The 19964-nt window shown below is 51.8% G+C and overlaps 1 protein-coding gene across 10 annotated transcripts in view; it reads left to right on the top strand.

The window, feature by feature from the left end:
* The window catches only part of PIP5K1C (phosphatidylinositol-4-phosphate 5-kinase type 1 gamma), a 50630-nt gene that overhangs the window by 24037 nt on the left and 6629 nt on the right, over window positions 1-19964 (top strand). For 7 of the 10 annotated variants that reach the window (XR_008463344.1, XR_008463345.1, XM_054182000.1 and 4 more), the window contains exons 2-16: window positions 3194-3225; window positions 5522-5608; window positions 5957-6087; window positions 6686-6803; window positions 8795-8947; window positions 11400-11699; window positions 12228-12433; window positions 13626-13709; window positions 14220-14268; window positions 15286-15370; window positions 15746-15907; window positions 16067-16096; window positions 16883-17021; window positions 17316-17348; window positions 19756-19860. Coding sequence is in view for 8 of the 10 variants with exons in the window: in XM_054182000.1 (XP_054037975.1) it covers window positions 3194-3225; window positions 5522-5608; window positions 5957-6087; window positions 6686-6803; window positions 8795-8947; window positions 11400-11699; window positions 12228-12433; window positions 13626-13709; window positions 14220-14268; window positions 15286-15370; window positions 15746-15907; window positions 16067-16096; window positions 16883-17021; window positions 17316-17348; window positions 19756-19860 (1714 nt within the window). In the remaining 2 variants the exon portion in view is untranslated. The other 3 variants (XM_054182002.1, XM_054182003.1, XM_054181997.1) reach the window with 3 other exon arrangements.

Consider the following 19964-nt stretch of genomic DNA (forward strand, 5'->3'; position numbering starts at 1 on the left):
CTCCTGCCCTGGAATTGTGACAAAGTGCATAAAAGAGATTAGTGCAGTAGGAGAGCGGTACTGGCCGTGGCAGGGAGAGCGTATTGGCCGTGTTGTGTTCCCAGCCGTTTCCACTGTTCACCCTGGAACAGCATTTGCCCATTTGGGTTCCTCTGTGGTCTTGAGTTGCTGCTCCGGTCATGCCCTGAAAGTTCATTAGCCAAATGCTCACTTGATGCCATAGCTCCTGCTCCCCTGGCCAGGGCAGGTCTTTTTGTTGAGCGATCATGTTGTCTTAGACCAAAGAACTAATTTTTCGGCACAAAAACTGATGCGGAGTTTGGGCTAGCGGTGGTCCTCTGAGCTGGTGAAGTCCTAAAGAGTGATGAGGTTTCACATCCCTGTAGGGGATGGTCCCTTGGCTGAAGAATGCTCTACCCACATGAGTGGTGGAGGGGAGCTGGTCTGCGCCGACGAGTGGTTCCTGCTGTGCTCACCTTCCGTATCATAGAGTCACAGAACTGTTTGGGTGGGAAGGGACCTTAAAGCCCACCCAGTGGCACCCCCTGCCCTGGGCAGGGACACCTCCCACCAGCCCAGGTTGCTCCAAGCCCCGTCCAACCTGGCCTTGAACCCCTCCAGGGATGGGGCAGCCACAGCTTCTCTGGGCAACCTGGGCCAGGGGCTCACCCCCCTCACAGCAAACAATTTCTGCCTCACATCTCATCGCAATCTCCCCTCTTCCAGTTGGAAGCCATTACCCCTCATCCTATCACTACCTGCCCTTGTAAAAAGTCCCTCCCCAGCTTTCCTGTAGGCCCCCTTCAGATACTGGCAGGGGCTGGAAGGTCTCCGCGGAGCCTCCTCTTCTCCAGGCTGAACCCCCCCAGCTCTCTCAGCCCGTCCAACCAGCAGAGGGGCTCCAGCCCTCCCAGCATCTCCGGGGCCTCCTCTGGCCCCGCTCCAACAGCTCCGTGTCCTTCTGCTGTCAGTGCCCCAGCGCTGGAGGCAGCACTGCAGGGGGGTCTCCCCCGAGCGGAGCAGAGGGGCAGAATCCCCCCCTCGCCCCCCTGCCCACGCTGCTGGGGATGCAGCCCAGGCTGCGGGGGGTTTCTGGGCTGCCAGCGCACGGTGCCGGGGCGTGTGGAGCTTCTCCCCCACCGACACCCCCGAGTCCTTCTCCTCAGGGCTGCTCTCCGTCCCCTCATCCCCCAGCCTGGGTTTGTGCTGGGGGTTGCAATGACCCAGGTGCAGGACCCTGCACTTGGCCTGGTTGAACTCCATGAGGTTTGCACAGGCCCCACCTCTGCAGCCTGTCCAGGTCCCTCTGGATGGCATCCCTTCCCTCCAGTGTGTCGACACACACGCAGCTTGGTGTCGTCAGTGAACTCGCTGAGGGGGCACTAGTGTTCTGAGATGGGATTGTGCGATGCGGCTTGCACGGGGGGAACGGGGTTTCAGACCTTTGCTGCAGTCCTGTGATTCTGTTCCTGATGTGCAGCCCGGGCCCCGGAGAGCAGGATTTAAAACAAAAGAGCAAGAAGTGAACCCTCCCATGCCGCTCCGGCTTTGCAAGCGCGGGCCAAGCTGTCGTGCTGGGGAGCTGCATTGCAGACAGTTCAAAGTGCCGCGTTGACAAGACCCGTTTTGCACCCAGTTTGCTGAGACCGGATGGTGAGAGAACCTCAGCACTTCTGATCAAGAGTGACTTCATCTCTCTCGTGGCCACGAAAGGGCTTTTTTTGGGTTTGTTGGTTTTTTGCTTCCCAGTGTCTGAAATACTGCCTGAAAAGTAACTGAATCAAGCTCTCTCCTGGTGCTATCGTCATTCGCAGAGCATCTTGCTCCTGTTATGCCCAGCTCCTTGCTCAGGCTCCGTTTGAAACAAGCCATGAAGCATTGCTGCTCGTATTTGAGGAGCTTGAGCAGTTACCCCAGTTAAACCATTGTAGTTCTTGGCCAAACGGGGGAGATGCTGAAGCAGCAGCATGTTGGGATGGATCCTCTGGGGCTTCACCCCTTGCCAGCCGGGAGGGCTGGACATCTCCTGCTCCCCCCAGAGAGGGACCAAGCCCAGCCTGAGTGTTGGTTTCCCTCTCGAGTAGGAGGATTTGCGCACCGGTAGGCGATTGTGCAATCCCCCTGTTGCCCTCAAATGGGGAAAAGTTGAAGGCTTGGAAGAGCCTTTCTTCTTCGTAGCCAAAACTCTCAAGCTCCACTCAACGGCCTCTTGTGAAATTAAGCCCTTTCTGAAGGATTGTGGGTTGCTTAAGGATCTGTGCTTGTAGGAATGCTTCAGGCAGGAGCAGGGAGCAGCAGACTCCTACCTGGACGGCCGTAAATCTATGCCTTGGGTTTGTGTTCTGTGCAAGCGGGCTTCTCTCCTAACTCCGGGGTCTGGGGGCTGCCTTGGCAGGGGACGTTGTGCTGCCGGGATGGGGTGGGCAGCTCTTCTTCTTAAGCAGCTCTTGATCCTTGTTCATGGTGGCTCTCCAGAGCCAGCTGGGCTGGAGCTTGTGGTCCCACTCGTGAGGCTCTCGGCAGGCCAGCAAACGCCCCGCGGGGCTGGCAGCAGAGGAGCCTGTTCTCGCTGTTGTCTGAAAATTAAGGAGCTCCCTGCCAGCCTGGGCTCGTGCTGGGAAAGGGCAAGGTGGGTTTGGGCCCGTGTTTCCAACTCTGGAGTATCTATCTGAAAGCTTCAGGCAAAATCCTTGTTTCTCACTGTTCGCTGTAATGGGGTAATGGCAGCTTCTCCCAAAGGCCGTGGTAGAGATAAATGATGCATCCATTTTTGCGATATATTTGGACCTCGGATTCTATAAATAGATTCAATTATCAATATGGTTTGTCGAGTGCCTTCTGAGTGGCTGGAAAGCGGCTTCATAAGTGTCTCTCTGGGCTTCTGCATGTAACTGACTCTTCAGCGTGCTGTGGAGCTATTACTTACGGTGCAGCAGGGATTTACCAGAACTCTCTCCGTGGAAGCCTCTGGGAAACATCATTGCTGGGGAAAACTGTGCGCCTTTTGCTTCTGAATACGAAATTGTTTGGGTGACCCCTGTGACTTCAGACTCCCGCACTAGTGAACGAGCTGCTTTTAAAGGCTTTCCACCTTGCTTGAAAGAGCAAAGCATTAGGCTATTTTCTCATTGGTTTCTTTGTTTTTTTTCCTGATGTCCCTACTTTTACTGATGCTCTTCCCTTCTCTCCTCAGGTCTGGCACCGAAGAAGGCAGCCGTCACCGAGGTGAGATGTGTAAAGCTGGCCTTGAAAACCCCGTGTTGAGAAACGAGAACACAGAGCTCTAGAAAACGCTCGTGCCTGACTTTTTTTGAGCGAAGTTGGATTTAAAAATACGTTTAAGATTACTGAAAATTTGATATCTGTTATTTGGAAGAAAGAAAATTAATGGCAGGTCTCTGGAGTCGCTGTGTTAGCATCACCACCAGCCCAGAGGGGATGTGAAGGGATTATGCCCACCACGTGGCCAATTTTAGCCGCATGATCCATGATGTCTGTAAGTAAGTGGCTCAGGGCACCTCTCCCACACCAGAACCAGCAGGGGATAAATGGAGAATCCGTGTATTGAGCGTCTCCAGGGCTCAGCGTTGGGTCTTACCCGCTCCTGCGAGCGAGTCGAGGAGGCTGTGATTTGTGAAGCCATAAAAGAGGGGAACGTCTCGAGGGGCTGATATTTTCTCACACATAATCCAGGTCGCAGGTTGCTGAATCACTGTTACCTTCTGGAGCAAAACTTCACAGTTGGCAGCAGGGAATCTAGTAGGAGGATCTGTGCCTGAAAGCTGTTCCCTGAAGCCCACACTCTTGGTTTAGGGCACCATGTTCAAATGAATTTTCTTTGATCTGACTTTCTGACGTACCCCTTTCCATTACTCACCTGGGATGATAAGCGTTTGTATATGTGAATAGCAAAAATCTTCCCATAAAACTGCCAGGAATGTGGCACTCGATTCGTTCTCACCCCCCGGAGATATGCATAGTGGGAAGCTCAGCTTTTGTGGAAGTCAATTGCTTTGTTCAGGGCACAAATAGCCCGGCTTTTTCTTGCCCTGGAAACACAGTCACGGGTAGACAAGGGACTGCGGAAGAGACTTTTGCTCCTGCTTTTCATGTGATGGCAATCCCTTAACCGCTACCGGTGTCTGTTAATCGCTTCGAGAGGATGATGAGGAGCCGCGTGGCGAGGCAGGACGACACAGCCTGAGCTTGTGTGTGATGGGCTGCGGCTTGTTGGTTGGAAGCTGTGAGGCAAGGCTGAGCTGTGCTGCTGATCACGACTGCTGGGAGAAGGAGTCCCGGGAAGCAAGCCCGGCCGTGCTAAATGTTTCAAATGGAGTGGGAAATAAGATATTTTTTTTGAAGGAGAGCTCAGTCGGGCCCTTAGTACCAGAAGTACAGGCAGTTTGGCCAGAAATAGCTGCAAGCTCTTGATTAAAAGCTAAAACACAAAGAACTTCTGTAGTCTGAACAAAATTATACATTGTCTGCTGTAGCCATCAGTTCGGAGATGGGTCTGTGCGGCACTTGAGAGAGAGTGCGATACAATATTGTCACTTGGGAAATGACCTTGGATCTCTCCGCAGGCTGCTTAAAGGAACACCCAAAGCCTGGCTGTCCTTTAGTGTAAGGAACCCCCCGGTGTTGCGGGTGGGTGCTGGGGGAGCGGAGGAGGAGGCGAAACGTTGCCCTGTGGCAGAGAATAGAGGCCCCACACGCAGGGCTGCGAAAGGAGCCGCATCAAACCCCACAAAACCTGGTTGTGTTGGCTTGCGGAAGGGTACGGCCATGATCTGCTCCCTCCTGGATCAGCACAAAAAGGCCCAGGCAGACTCGGAGGTAGAGGAGGAGGAAAATGGGGTAGAAGGAGGTTTGTTCTCTCTCGGAAGTGCTGGCAGCCCCATAGTGTTTCTGGAAACTCTTTGCAAAACTTCAGGAAGGGCTGGTGTCGTGGTCACCCTGTGCGGGCTCCTCCTCTCAATTGTAAACAAATGAGATCTCACTTACGTGGGTTTTCTCCGTACGAAGGCAGGAGTGGGGTTGGTTTCTCCCTCTTGTCTGGCTTGTATTTCTCCAGTGAAGCGCGAGGTATTGGTATGACACCTGAGGGCGTGGGATTTTTAAGAATAAAGTTCTCTTGCTGTTTGATTTAATTCGTGGCTATTTTAAATCGATGGGAAACGGCAGTCGAGCAACTGCTGCGGAATCTTGGCAGCTGGGAAGCAAGCGGATCTCCCTGAGCTCAGCATCTTTGCCGAGGGCTCTGCCCGCTCAGTACCGAGGGTGTCAGATGGAGTGGTTGGATATTCTAATTCTTCTTGTCTTGTGGGATGGATGTATAATTCAAACAGCTTTGTTTTAAGGCTTGCTGGTGCCAATTACACCTGTTTGCGCTCTGCAGATTTTTCTCCAGCGGTAGAGAGCGATCCCCACGATATGGTGGTTGTGCCTGTGCCGCTCTACGTGTTCTTGTTGGCCAGGTCAGCTTCTCTTCTGGGCTTTAGCCATGCTCTTTTCGTTGCAGGGACCGTCGTTACCAGGACAGCCCGGCCAGGGGAAGAAGATAGGTCATCGAGGCGTTGATGCATCTGGTGAAACCACCTACAAAAAGGTTTGGGTTTGCGGCGTGGGGTCGGGCGGCTGTGTGTCGGTAGCAGGCTGAGAAGAGGAGTTGGGGCCCGAGGTTAGCAATAGCACAGCCGAGCTTTCCTGGTTCAGTTTGGTAACAGCTACCGAGCTGATTTAGATTTTACGCAGCGCCCTCGTACTGCATAATCTTGCAAATGGCAAACCTTCTGGGAGCCTTAACCCTTCAGCAGCTGGTTGAACTTGTGTAGCAGTATGTAGCGCCTGGGGTGACCCCATAGAAGCCATAGACACGACTGCGTTCTGTTATAGGGGATGTTATGGCGATAATCTGCTGTGAAACGCTCACTGACTGCTCTTTTCTTTCTGCCAGACCACCTCATCCACTCTGAAGGGGGCCATCCAGCTAGGGATTGGATATACTGTCGGCAATCTGAGCTCCAAGCCAGAGAGAGATGTCCTGATGCAGGACTTCTACGTGGTGGAGAGCATTTTTTTCCCGAGGTAAAGGAGAGAGGGGAAACAAAATGAACGGATGAGTTATTTCTTTTCCTCTCAGTGATTTTTTTCAAGAGAGCTTCCATCTGTCTTTAGATCACAGAGTTGGATGCTCTGAATGTTTTAAATATGCATCGATTACGTACAAACATAACAGTGGGAAGTGTTAGATTCTGCAGTACACTGGCTTGCACAAGGAAGTGAAAGATGCAGTGCTGTATACTTGTGCTTGTTAGCCTTCCTACGTGCTTTTCTTTCTACCTGTCCATCTAGAATTTCTTCCACAAAATTATCCCCTGTTTGAGATGGAAGAAACTCAGCTCCGTGAATAAACAAAGCTCGTAAAAGCTGTATTCCCTGTGTAAATATATTCTGCTTGGCAAGCGGTGGTTCCACGCGTTATCTGGAAGTAGTTTGTGGCAGATAATTTAAAATCTATTTTCTTGTTGTCCTGCCACAGAAGAAAGATGTTTTGTTGTTGTTCCTAAGGTGTCATTTTGCGAGGCTCGGTTCCTCTTAAATATCCAGTAGCCTTGATGTGGCTGTAGCTGTCTGGTGAGCGGTAACGCAGAGGCCCTGCTCACCTCCTGTCTCTTCTGTGCAGCGAAGGCAGTAACCTCACCCCGGCTCACCATTACGCTGACTTCAGGTTCAAGACTTACGCGCCAGTGGCTTTTCGGTACTTCCGAGAACTCTTTGGGATTCGTCCAGATGATTATTTGGTATGGATATATTTTGGGATTTCTCCGTCTTTCCTCCGTTGTTTGCGATGGTCTAAACCCAAGATGGTCTGTTTGCGATGGTTACTCTAAACCCAAGAAATTTGCCCCTAAATGAAGGCTGTCAGCGATTCTTGCCTAAAAGGGACAGAAAAGAGTTGAGGCATCGTTCTGATCCCAGCCAGGAGTGGGAACAGGCTGTGGATTTAGGGAGTCTGTTCAGTTTTGGAGGAGATCCAGTGACGGTCCCAGCAAGACCAGCACCGCTCAGCCCAAGTCTTTGTTTGCTACGAGGTAGCTGCTGGCTCGCCCTGGAGGGAAAGGCAATGATCTGCACACAGCGAGTGCTGTGTGAGCTACGCGACGGGGTTCCCTCTCTGTTGCTTGTGGTGACAATAACTTACTGTGTTTACAAGCAAAAGGAGTTGCGTTCTGCTGGGTGCAACCCTGTAATGTCCCCTGGGGCTCTGAGGACAAAGATGGGAATTTTTCTTTGTGTACTCACTCGAGAGCAACGCGAGTGTAGTTATTTTAATCGTCTTACAAAGAAGGAATAAAATACAGCTTGTTCTTGTGCTCAGAAAGCTCCTCAGAGCTGGAAAGGCTGGTTTTAAAATACCTAGTAATACAAGCTGTTGGGGCTTGGGGTACGTTGGGGTTGAATTTGATCCCTTGCATGTATGTGACGTCCTGCTCTTTAGAAAAGGACATTTGTTGAACTGGGGAAGGGAACACATCCAAACGAGCACACACCCTCCCCCTTTTTTAATAGCCCCTATTTTCCCCCGAGTTGAACTGTAGGTAGGGGTAATCACAGCTGAACACCTACAAGCGGAACCAAATCTCTGCCATTGCACGGTTTGACAGTAACACGGTCCCCATCTGTGCCATCCGAGATAATGGCAGCTGATTTGATGAGTGGCTCAAAACTTGGGTGAGGCAAAGAGCCTGGAAAGGTCGCGGCTCTGATTTGTTGCTTCTGCTTCCCCTGGTTCTCTCTTGCCTGCCACAGCAGCAAATGCCTTTAATTATGCATGAGATAATTAACTTGATAAAGACTTGGATCACTAATCTGTGCAGGGCTGAAAGCTGTTTTCAGTGCGTAATAATGAGCGTTTAATTTATTGCTCTGATTGTGTCCCTTGCACGCCCTACCTCCCTCTCCCCATCTTGCCTCTTGCTGTGGCAGCTCTTGACGTGGTGCTGCCCTGAACCCACGCGACCGGCGTGGTTACCCTGGGGTTGGCCCTTACCTGCAAAGGGCATGTGCTTGCCTGCACTTCCTTCTTTTTTTTTTTTTTTTTTTCCCCCCTGTTGCCTTTTTTTTTTTTTTTTTTCCCTCCTCTTTTGAGAACCTGCTGTTTGAGTTCTGATGGCTAGAAGTGTCCTCCCGGTTCAATTCTCGGTGCGGTACCCCTTGCTGTGCTTACCCAGTGCTGATCCCTCTTCTCCTTTGGGCACCTGGTCTAATCCTTTTCCTGGGTTTCTATCAGGATTGAGGGGGTGAGACGCGGCTGTAAAAATCCTTGTGTCACAGGGGAGTACGAGGCCAGAGGACAGCCGGTGCCTCGCGTTCCCTCCAGCTCGGTGATACGGGGAACCCTGAGCAGACTGTCATGTCTCTTAAAATCCTGTCTTTCCCTCGGCGCTTGCAGTAACATGCTGAAAAAAAAGCCTAAATGTGATACATGCACAGTGGGAAAATACAAGATGTCATTATGGAGCTTGGATGTCACTGAAAGCAGATTATTAGCTTGGTTCTCAGCAGTTGGGGTGCTCTGAACTGTAATCTCGGTCTCTAATTGTAAATTGTCCATCAGCTTTGCCGCTTAGACCTAACCTGTAATGAAAATAGTTTTCACTTAAGCTTTGCTACCCCTTAATCTTCTAGGGAGGCAGCGTGCTGGGGAAAGCCCTCAAGGGCATAGAACTCAACGCGCAATGAGCGGGGGCTAAAAATAATCTTTTTTTTTTTCTTTCCTTTTCTTCCGTAGTATTCGTTATGTAACGAGCCTCTGATAGAGCTGTCGAACCCTGGTGCCAGCGGCTCCCTCTTCTATGTCACCAGCGACGATGAATTCATCATAAAAACTGTGATGCACAAGGAAGCTGAATTTCTACAGAAGCTCCTTCCTGGCTACTACATGGTGCGTATCGCCCGGCGCCTCGGACCCGACTTGGGTTGGCGGTGGCAGCTTTTCCGTCCAAAGCGTTGCCCGGGGCATGCCCCCCCCCTCCCCAGCCTGGGTCTCCTGTGGCCTGCCCGCCCTGTGCTGGGGACATCACCAAGAGCATGTCTCAAAGCCAGGCCCAGAAGCACAAATCCTGCCAATTACTTGCAGACTCTGGGGGTAAACTTTTTTTTTTTTAAATGTGTTGGGTTGGAAGGGACCTCTGAAGGCCATCCCGTCCAACCCCCTGCAGTGAGCAGGGACAGCTTGAACTAGATCAGGTCGCTCAGAGCCTCATCCAGCCTGGCCTTGAATGTCTCCAGGGATGGGCCTCCACCCCCTCTCTGGGCAACCTGGGCCAGTGTCTCACCACCCTCAGTGTAAAGAACTTCTTCCTAATGGCTGATCTAACCCTGCCCTGCTCCAGTTTAAACCATTGCCCCTTGTCCTGTCGCTCCATGCCCTTGCAAACAGCCCCTCCCCAGCTTTCCTGGAGCCCCTTCAGGGACTGGAAGGGGCTCCAAGGTCTCCCTGGAGCCTTCTCTTCTCCAGGCTGAACAACCCAACTCTCTCAGCCTGTCAGGTAAGGCAGGTAATTGTGCCATAGCTTGTAGGCATGTTCTGGCCTGAAAATGGCTTCGCAGATGTGTGTTTCTGGGTGTCGTTTCACCAGCACTGGTTCATTCTTCTTCACTTGGCGCCGTGCGTCTGCCTCAGCCTGGCTCCGGGGTGATGACTGCAGTAACAGAACCACCTTGGTTTTGTGGGGAAACTGCGGCCGTCCCTGGATATCTCCCGTATCCGCTGTGTAACAGAGCTGCTCCGAAGGCAGATGCTGGTTGTCCTGGCTCAGTCCCAAGCTGAAGATTCCCGCGGTACCAGTCAGTTTTGTACATCCAGTCTGCTGCAGGTAGCTCTTGGCTAAATCTCGGGCCTGGCAGGGCAATATGTTGAGACCCAGAGGACTTGCATGTGGTCACAAGTAGTAAATCAGAACCAAACCCAACGCTTTGGCGCGTAAACCAGAGCTGTCTCCCTGTGTAACTGTGGTGAAGGGTCCACTCGATAGATGAAGGCACTGAAATTCCGTTAGAGCCACCATGGAGGTGCTGAGGAGAAGGTGATGATGGCAAGCGACATTAATGCTGCCCCATCTGTGTGCGTGCGTGTTGCAGTGGGTTTGATTTTTGTGATCGTACGCCGATTTTATGAAAATACTTCCCTTTCAATCTTTACTGGGGGAAAATTTGCCGAAGTGAGACAGGGCCTTGGGTGTCTGTGTGGAAGCGGGAGCCGGTCGCTTGCTTTTGCAAGTCACAGTCAAGTTCCTGGACAGGATGAGCTTTCTTGGAAAGTGCCACCTCTTGCCTAACGCACGTAGTAAATCAGGTGGAGGATTTGGAATGGGACTGGAGTTGCACTGTTGTCCTGGCTAACAATCAGCGTAACGGATTAAACCGACCTGGCCTGTCTGGTGCAGAGTTACGTGCCACTTGTGGGTTACTGTGGTGCTGACGCGCTCTCTCTGCTGTTCGTGGGGAAACCCACCTGGTTTGGAAGGAGGCGGTGGGAAGGGAGCAGAGTGGTCGCATCCTCAGTTACTTAAAGCCGGGCAAGTGCCGTTTGCGTTCCGTCTTGCGCCATGTTGAAGAGCGCGCTCGCAAAGAGGGCTCGCTCCTGTGCCCAGTTAGGTGAGATGAGGAGGGGCATGAAATTTTAATATGGTCGTGCTTCTGCCGTCTGTCAGAGAATCTGTCAGCTCTCTCCTTCCTTTCGTAGCGTGCAGAGATATTCTGTTGCCTTCCCAAATTTCCCCAAAGCTGAACAAGCAAATCGTGCCTGTCATGTCATTCCTAACAATACCGCTGCCTAAAAAAAAAAAAAAAGGAGATGATAGCGGATCAGGATATCCGTGCTCTCTGGCCAACTGGGTTTTATAAAGCAACTCTGCAAAAGGAGCAGAAAATTGATGTTGTTTTGTTTAAAAAATACCGTGTCCCTGGTTTATTCTGGGCCATAGAATGGCTCTTGATTTCCGACACTTCTGAAGAGATGAAGATAGCTGTTATTTTTAAACTTGAAGTTCCCACTTATTGTGTTTATTTCTCTCCCAGTTTGGTTTCCCTTTTTTAGCTGCTGTTGATGGGGAAAGCGGGGAATTTCCGGACTTGGTTATTTGCCCAGAGTGCTGAACATCTCATTCCCTGTATTCAAGGCATAAGTGGTATTTTCAGGTCCTAAAGCCACTGAAATGCAAGAGTTTATCAAATGCGTCCAGTGAGCTCTTGTGTAAAGTTCAGAAAATCTCTAGGTGAAGAACCCCTAGCCTGACTGCTCCAAGATCTGTTAACGTGCCGTGTGTTGAATGTGGCAGGAGTTTTCTGCCAAAATGACCTTTCGCCATGCTTTTGTTCCACCCCTGCCGCAGAATCTGAACCAGAACCCACGCACTCTGCTGCCGAAGTTTTACGGACTGTATTGTGTGCAATCGGGGGGCAAAAACATCCGCGTGGTCGTGATGAACAACATTCTGCCTCGCGTGGTGAAAATGCACCTGAAATTTGACCTGAAAGGCTCAACCTATAAACGCCGGGCATCCAAGAAGGAAAAAGAAAAGTCCAGCCCTACGTACAAGGATCTAGACTTCATACAAGACATGCCCGAGGGCCTGATGTTGGATGCAGACACTTTCAGTGCATTGGTGAAAACGTTGCAACGAGACTGTCTGGTAAGGAGGGGCCGCGTCTTGGGGAGGGGGTTCACGAAGTTCGGTGCCTTTCGAGCATGAGGAGGAAGAGTAAACGATTGAGAACCTTGCTAATCTGCTAACCCCAAAGCAGGATAAATCCCTTCTACTGCCCTTCTCCCTGAAAGCGAAGCAGCGGAGCTGGATGGCATGACAGCCCCTGAGGACTAAGGCTGTGTTCCTTTGCCTGGCGCGTCAAATTGTGGGAGCCTGTTCCACTTGTTAGCTGGGTTGTTGGGACGAAATACGCTTTTCCTATACAGGGTGCAGCAGATACATGGTACGACGGTGTTATTTGCAAGCCTTCAGCCCTTTGGGTTGGTTGTGGGGTGGCCAAACTCTGTGCCGTCAAGTCCAGAGATGATGATTGGTTCAGAAACATTCAGGCTCTGGCAAAGGAGTTGTTAGTGGGAATGTGGACGGGTTGTTCCGTGCTTCGAGATCTGTGCTGGATTTGAGCTGCTGGCCTGATATTTTGTCTTTGTTCTTAAACTCAATGCTAACCTGTAGGTGTTGGAAAGTTTTAAAATCATGGACTACAGCCTCCTGCTCGGGGTTCATAACATAGACCAGCAAGAACGGGAGCGACAGTCTGAGGGAGCCCACAGCACGTCGGATGAGAAGCGTCCCGTGGGGCAGAAGGCACTTTACTCCACGGCCATGGAGTCCATCCAGGGTGGGGCTGCCCGGGGGGAGTCCATAGACACAGACGACACGTAGGTGAAAACCGGGTTCTCTTGCACTGCTGGGAGGGGCAGACGTGGAGGCCGGAGTAGTAGATCCCGAACTGCAGCCCATGTGGGCAGAGTGGGCGTCTCTCCCGGGGGTTGTGGTATTGCTGCCGGTAACGTGGTGTGGTGAGAAAGGGGAAATCTGGGGCGGGGAGTATTTGTGTAGGACTCCAGGCTCACAGAGGTCTCTCTTCTTAGGCCAGTCTGTAGGTTGTCAGCTCCTGTACCAGCCTCTAAACATCCTCCTGCGCTCTGGGGAGATGAAACTAGCTCAGTTCTAGCTCAGCATCCGAGTGCTGGAGTGGGGATCAGCCTGTCCCTAGGAGCTCGGCGTTTGTTCTCCATCACTCCATCTTTGGAATCCCTAACAGTACCCTGAGTGCATCCCAGTGCAATTAGCACACAGCAGTGCAGCCGAGCGCTGGAGTAACTGGTGGAGCTGGGGGCGGGGGGGGTTGCCCAAATCCTGTCCTGTGCCGTGCCCGATCTGTGACACTCGGGCTGCAGGCGGCCCTTGTGACTCTGCCTCTCTGGACCAAGCTTGCTCGAAAACGGGGGGTTTGCTCTTTGTTGCTGTTTGAAACCAGCTGCTCCAGCGTGGATGGAGGATGAGTCACGGCGGAGCCAGGATAATACTTTGGTGTTTCCATTCTTTCAAGTCGTATGACTAATTGCAGTGGCCTGCCTGAGACCTGCATGCTTCTGTTGTGTGCTGGTGCTAGTGCTTGCTGCACCTTTGGCAGGACTGATATTAGCGTGGATGGGACTGGAAATACCCTCATTCTTAAAGGTTTGCTGCCCTAACAGGCAGACAGCTCACACTGACCTGATAAATAACCTGATCCCCAGAATAAAATACCCTGTAGCTATGAAAAAACGATGCGGTGCTTTCCGGCCCAGGCAGAGCCGTTGCCACGCGACGCGGTTCCTGTCCTGATGGCCGGTGTTTGGCGATGCAGGCGGCAGCCCCAGGGACGCCTTGTGCGAGGTGGCCTGGGTCAGTAGGTGACTTCCCATGGCTGCGCGCAAAGCGGCTTTGCAGGTTTTGCGTTGTGTCCAGCCACCCCATCGGAGCCCTCTTGTCAGTGCCGCTGTCTGTCCTTCCCTTCCGCAGCTCTCGGGGTTTTACAGCTGCTCTTTCTGGGGTGCACTCACTGAGGCTTTGTTTTACCTGCAGGATGGGAGGAATCCCAGCCGTGAACGGCAAAGGAGAGCGTCTCCTGCTACATGTAGGGATAATAGATATCCTTCAGTCATACAGGTAGGTAACTTTGCAGTCTGCCCTTTAAGTGTCTTAACATCTATTTTAATACTGAATGAAAGCAGGAAGATTTTCCTCTCCTGAAGAGTTTGCTAATGAGTGGGCAGGCTGCCTAAAGCTGTCTGTCGATGCGTGTCGGGGGCTGTGGATTTTTATCCTGTCCTTAAAACAGCTGGTGACACAGAACCATTTTTCTAAGACATAATGAGTTGCTTATAAAGAAGTTCCCCGGGTCTGTGCCTCAGATGGGTAGCGCATCTCCAGGTGTTTTTCTGCCCCTCTTCCAGCCCAGCTTCTCCTTCCCTGTAGGGCTCCCAGGCAGTTCTGACCCCGCTGCAGAGATGCCGCTGTGCTCGGCTTGACCTCTCCTGGCTACACGCCGGATGAAGGCGGAATCGTTAGCAGCTCAGTGATCTCTCCTGTGCGGGCTGTGAAAGGTGGCTTTGATACAGAGTTATGTGCCTGAATCGCTCTTCTTTCGTTTTCTCTCCCCTTCTCCCCTGGAATTAGGTTCATCAAGAAGCTAGAACATACCTGGAAGGCCCTTGTCCATGACGGGGTGAGTGCCTGTGCAGAGGCAGGAACTGGCCAGGCCTCGGCAGGATTACCTGCCTTGGCTTCGTTTATTCTAGTTGGTGCCGATTACCTTGCTATTTATAGTGCCCGAACTGGCACAGTGGAAGCCAATGAAAGGAATAGTTCTTGCCTCTTGTGCCTCCACGGTGGTGTAGTGCCGCTTATTCCCAATCAGGTTTTCTTGCTCACTCCCCCTCCTCGTGTGTTTAGCTGTCGTGCTACCGGCTTTCCTCCTCTGCTCCCATCTGTCATTTTCCTTCTCCCCGCGACACCAGGAGCTGAACGCGCAAGGCGCAGGCACTCGTGTACGTGTCAGAGCCCTGCGTTTGCTCTCTTTGGTGATTGACTGTGTTTCCACTTCAGTAAGCTATCTGTTAATAAATCCCTGGCGGTGTTTCCCTGCTGTCTTGTCTCCTGCAGCGCCAGGTGCGTATTTAACGAAAGAGCAACTTTGGATGTGGAAACTTTTTTTCAGCATGGCATATCCTAGCTTCCTTTAAATAACAAGGCAAAGGAAAGGTGGAGATGCCAAGTCACGGTAGCACAGTCGAACGCCAGAAGCAGAGATAGCTTTGGTTTTACTATTTTTAAACAAAAAGTGCAAAATGTTTGAAATGTATGGAGACCCTGTGCTGAATTTTTGGTGTCCGTGTCGTATGCAAAGGTGTCCAGGTGTGCTTTGAATGTCAGCCAGCAAAGCCAGAACAAATCATATCTATGTAATCAGGCCAATATTTGAAAAATCCAGGAAGTCTACAGAGGGATAAAATCACCAAAATCCATTATAAAATTACAGCAAGAGTATAATCAAATGCAATCAAATCAAAGGCAATGCTTCAGGCTTATTTATAGCATTAATCAGATCATTTCAGTTAAGCCTTTCCATTTTAAGGCTCTATCAGTGCTAAATGTTGGAATAAAAAAGACTGCGTCGGTTGTTATAGAAATTCTGCCTTGAGGGACAATTTTAAAATTAAACAATTGCTTCTTGCCTTTGTAGGACACGGTGTCAGTACACAGACCCAGCTTTTATGCAGAGAGATTCTTCAAATTCATGACCAACACGGTGTTTCGAAAGAATTCCTGTAAGTACCTTGTCCGAGAGCTGTTGCCCGTGTGGAGTGGGAGAGGCAGAGCCTTATCTCCGTCTTGCTGCTTCAGTCCACGTGGAGACTTTCTGGGCCAGAGTCTGAGCAGGCTTTTCCGCCGTAATACAGAGCAAAGCTGGGGAACTGCAAAGCCCTCGGTTTGTCACGGCTGGCTTTGCTCTGCTGAGACTCCCACCCAGGAGCTCTCCTGCAGCCTGACGCAGGCTCAGCCCTGTGGAGATGGCACTTGCAGAGCCCGTGTGTGTGTGTCGGAGGGCAGAGGCCTCTCCCTGTGGAGGGAAAAGTGCCTTTAGTGGGACAGTAGTTGGTGGCGGTGGCAATTTCATCTTCTCTTTCACTCTTCTCATCCAGCTCTGAAGTCATCTCCCTCAAAGAAAGGGCGTAGTGCCTTGCTCGCTGTCAAGACGGCTGGTCCAACAGCAGCGTTCTCAGCCAGCCAGCTCCCCTCTGAAAAGGACGAAACGCAGTATGATCTCCGTGCGGCCAGGAGTTACCCCACACTTGACGATGAAGGTAACGCTCTCGTTTGGTGGCTGCTGGCTGTGTCATTACCCTCTTTCCTAGCGGTTCCTTAGGATCCTCCCCTGTTCTCGTCAAGTTCCCCACGGTGCACCAACCACATGTCTTCCTTGAGGGACAGCTCTTCATCGCGTGTCTTGCTGTGCCTTGCAGGTGCTAAACTTAACCAGGACAGGGGAGAAGGTAAGAGTATATTGTTTTGTCACAGCACCGACGGTTAGTTGATTGGGGAAGCAGCGCCTCTGCATCGGGGAAGACCGAATCCCTTCTTTGCAGCACGCTGTGGTTCTGCAGTACAAATGGTCGCTTGCGTCACCGCTGCAAGGCAGCAGCTGCCAACTGGCGCCAGCAGTCGTAGCCCAAAAATGATCAGAAAGTTGAATTTTCCACCCTTAAAAAAAGCAAAGGCGGGGAACGCACTGGGAAGTGCAGGACTCCAGTGACAGCGTTTGGACAGTTATAAGGGGCATGACGTTGCTATTAGAAAAAAACCCGAATGGCCTGGTTCCGTGCTGCCTTTTCATCACGTCCCTCTGGGCTAGAGTGGTGAAGGACGGGCTTCTCGAGTGAGTAGGCGTTAGATTTCTACCCGTACGAAGCAGTGAGCACTCGATTCATCTCTTAATTCACTTGGATATTTATCTCTGGCGACCCAAGCCTTTAATCCAGCTTTGGTTTACCAGTGAGATGCCTTCATTGGCGTTACGTTTCCTGTAGCTGCTGTCTGTCCTGCTGGCAGTGGTGCTTACTGGCTCTCTCTAGAGGATGCCTGGGGAGAAGCTGCTGCGTTCGTGAACCCAGCTCAACTTCTCGCCTGTTTGTGGTTTTAAGTGACCAGTCCCTGTGAGGGTGTGCGGGGGTTGGTGGTGGAACAGCCCCGCACAGGGCTGGTGTAGGTGAGGTGTTGGTGTTTGACCTACTCATCTCTTTCCTCCTGCGCTTCTCCTGCCCTCCGTTCCGGGCCAGCAGGCAGGCCAGACCTGCTGCCCTGCACACCTCCTTCCTTTGAAGAAGCTACTACGGCCTCCATAGCCACGACACTATCTTCAACATCTCTCTCTGTTCCTGAGCGATCCCCTTCGGAGACCTCTGAGCAGCCCAGGTACAGGTGAGGACAGCGTCCGTCCCCTGCTCCCACTGCCGGCAGGCGGCTGCCGTTCCTCTTCGTGCTGCACATCTCGGCAGGCTGCCCTATGCTCTGGAATGCTAATGACCGATTTTAATTAAATCTCTCCTGGGAGCAAGACGACACAGCTTTGATGGGATTAATTATTGCTGGGAGAAGTGTCAGCTGTTAAGTAGAACATCTCCCTCATGGGGTGGGGAGTTAGATTTGGGGGCAGTGTAGGATTTCTGTCTTAAATCGCTCCTCAGAATCTACTGTTCTGGTTTCTTTCTGCAGGAGGCGCACACACTCCTCAGGGCAGGATGGCAGGTGAGAAAAGTGTTTCATCTCTTCTTGCGCTGCTGCACAGAGACCTCGTGTATGTGGCAGGGTGCTGAGCTGCCTCTCGCAATCAAATGATCCCCATTTCTTACATGGAATTTTCCTTACAAGCAGATCTCTCAGTGCTTTGCAAGGAATCTTAAATATCACTCCTGTTATTTGATGGGAAAGGGCCCAGGAAAGTCTACAAAGGACTGAGTTGTTCAAATTTACTCACCCAACCAGCACCAGAATCGAGGAAGGTCATTTACGTCCCGCTTTGGGCAAATGAGCGTCACCAGCAGGAAGAGAAGAGATGTCCCTCCGTGCATCTCCTGCCGCCTGGCTGCGGCGGGTGTGAATGTGGGAAAGGGCTTTGGCTGCGAGGCACTGAGCACCCTTAGACCCCAGAGAAGAACCTTCCCGTGTTTTCAGAAACTCGGATACTTTGAGGGTGGTTTTTTTTTTACCCCTCCTGCGGTGATAGGTGGCTCAGAGCCAAGGGCAAGGTAGGACAAAAATCCCCTGCTGCATAGGGATGTCTGGATTTCGAGGCTCGTATCACGTAATTATCTTGCATATTTTTGCACCACTAAAAATGACCCCATTGCCTGTGTCAGCATGATCTGCATGAGGACCCTGTGTTTGCTGCCGACTCTGCCCTAGCTTTCCAGGACACCGTGTAAGTGTTGTAGGCACAGACTTTGAAACGCACATCCGAGACTCGGTCTTGGGATGTGCCGTAGCCAGAGGAGCTGCTGGGCAGGCTGACGTCCTCTCTCCCTGCAGTCGGTGTTTGGTGCTTCACAGGAAGGCAAGGACTTTGGAAGATGAGGGTTTGCACTGTCTTAGTCTTACATCTCCCCTCGTTCTTAGCTTTTAGTGATTTGCTGAGCTTCAGACCACGTACACCGTGGAAAAAAAAATCCCTTTGTGTGGTATTTCATAATGAAAATACCTCTGGATGCTGCGTGTTGCTGAGGCTTGGTAAATTCCTGTCACTGGAGGGTGAGGACCTACCTGCTGTTGATTTGCAGCACTCATTGAAGTGTCAGGCACCTGCGAAGCACCTCACCATTGTGTGAGATTGCTGAAAATTGGAGACTTAATCTCAGGCAGCGGTGGTGGGACCCATTCGGCAAAATGCAGTGACTTCATTCAAGTTACTCCCTTGGCATCTAACGGAGGGAGCTGCTGTCGGATGCGATTTCATCCAGAAATAGGTCAGGTGAATCACAGTGACTGGCCCTGGGCCGTACGGGGAGCTTAGCGACTTGGTCAGAAGTAGATCTGTCTGTCGTAGATTCGCCACAGCTACAACCACCGCACGCAAGTGTGGCCGCCTTTGCTATTTTTTGCCTAGTTTCTCCATTTCTGGTGCCGGCGTCTCAGTGTGTCCTTTTCCAGGGGAGCAGGGACCTGTGGATTTGTAGAGCACTCTGCGATCCCCTGGTGAAAGCCGGTGCAAGAACAAAGTTATTAAAACATGAATTTACATTCCTGAGCTGAAATGAAAAAGACCTTATCCAATTTGCTCAAGAACGTGTCACACCTCTGATTATTCTAAATCTGCTGGGGAGTTCCCTCCGGGTTTCTGAGATCCACCCCTTCGAGGAGGAGAGGAGCGAGATCCCGGCACCGAGCTGGACAGGAGTGCCGCCTGCTGGCTCCGGCTCCCAGCCAGGGCAGGATGGTGCTGCCGACAAGCCCGGAGCTCGTCCGTCCTCGAGACCGTGCCCTGGACTTGGCAAGCTCCCGCTCCTCCTTCCCACGAGGGCTATGGAACCAGCCCTGCTAGCACAAGCAATTACTTTAATAGCATGAGGTATTAAATTGAAGAGTGTCACAAACAGCTCCTGAGCGTGCAGATAAATCTGACGTTAACCCTGGAGTGCGCTTGAGCAGCTTTGGGGCTCTGGGAGTCTCAGAAGAGGTTGGAGGGTTTGGCCCTTGTGCAGTCGATAGATAACGCTGGGCTAACTCTGGACACAGGTTTTCCCCAGAGGCCAGTTTTCCTCTTTCCTCCCGTACTCCGTTTGACACTGCCCGTCTTTTCTGCAGCCCTGGCTAATTAATCCCTTTGTTCTTGTCCTCTTTTCCCACCTCGTTAGTCTTGAGCAGTGCAGCCTGACAGGACGGACTCTTTTTGCCTGGGAGTTTTGGTTATCCACATCCTCAATCCTGGGAGGTCTGGTGGCTCCTCTGGGCCGAAGTCAACAGCTCGGGCTGTGCTGGGAGCCTGGTGCCGCCAGCGCCTGGCAGCCGCGTGCCGGGGCGACCAGCACAGCTTGTCCTGTGGGAGGCTGCGGTGCGAGAGGCTGGGCTGACTCAGGACTGATTCAGGCTGACCTAAAATTGAAGGCTGTGCATAACTAGTGCCCAACTGAGCCTTTGGGCCTCTCTCTTTGGTTACCAGGTCGCACGAGGAGGTGCGGGTTGAGGAGGAGCTGCAGCAGATCAGTGTCGAGCTGGAGCCCAAGTGTGATGTTGAGATCGTCGCTCCCAAAGAAGATGACAAAGAGTGAGTGTTTGGGAACGTTGGGCAGCTTTGCAGAGCCTGCCCGGTGTCATTTGGTCGGTGGCAACTTGTGCTGGGGGCTGACTTTGTAGGGCACCAGCTTTCCT

The sequence above is a fragment of the Rissa tridactyla genome, chromosome 22 (assembly GCF_028500815.1).
Source record: "Rissa tridactyla isolate bRisTri1 chromosome 22, bRisTri1.patW.cur.20221130, whole genome shotgun sequence".
Classification (NCBI taxonomy): domain Eukaryota; kingdom Metazoa; phylum Chordata; class Aves; order Charadriiformes; family Laridae; genus Rissa; species Rissa tridactyla.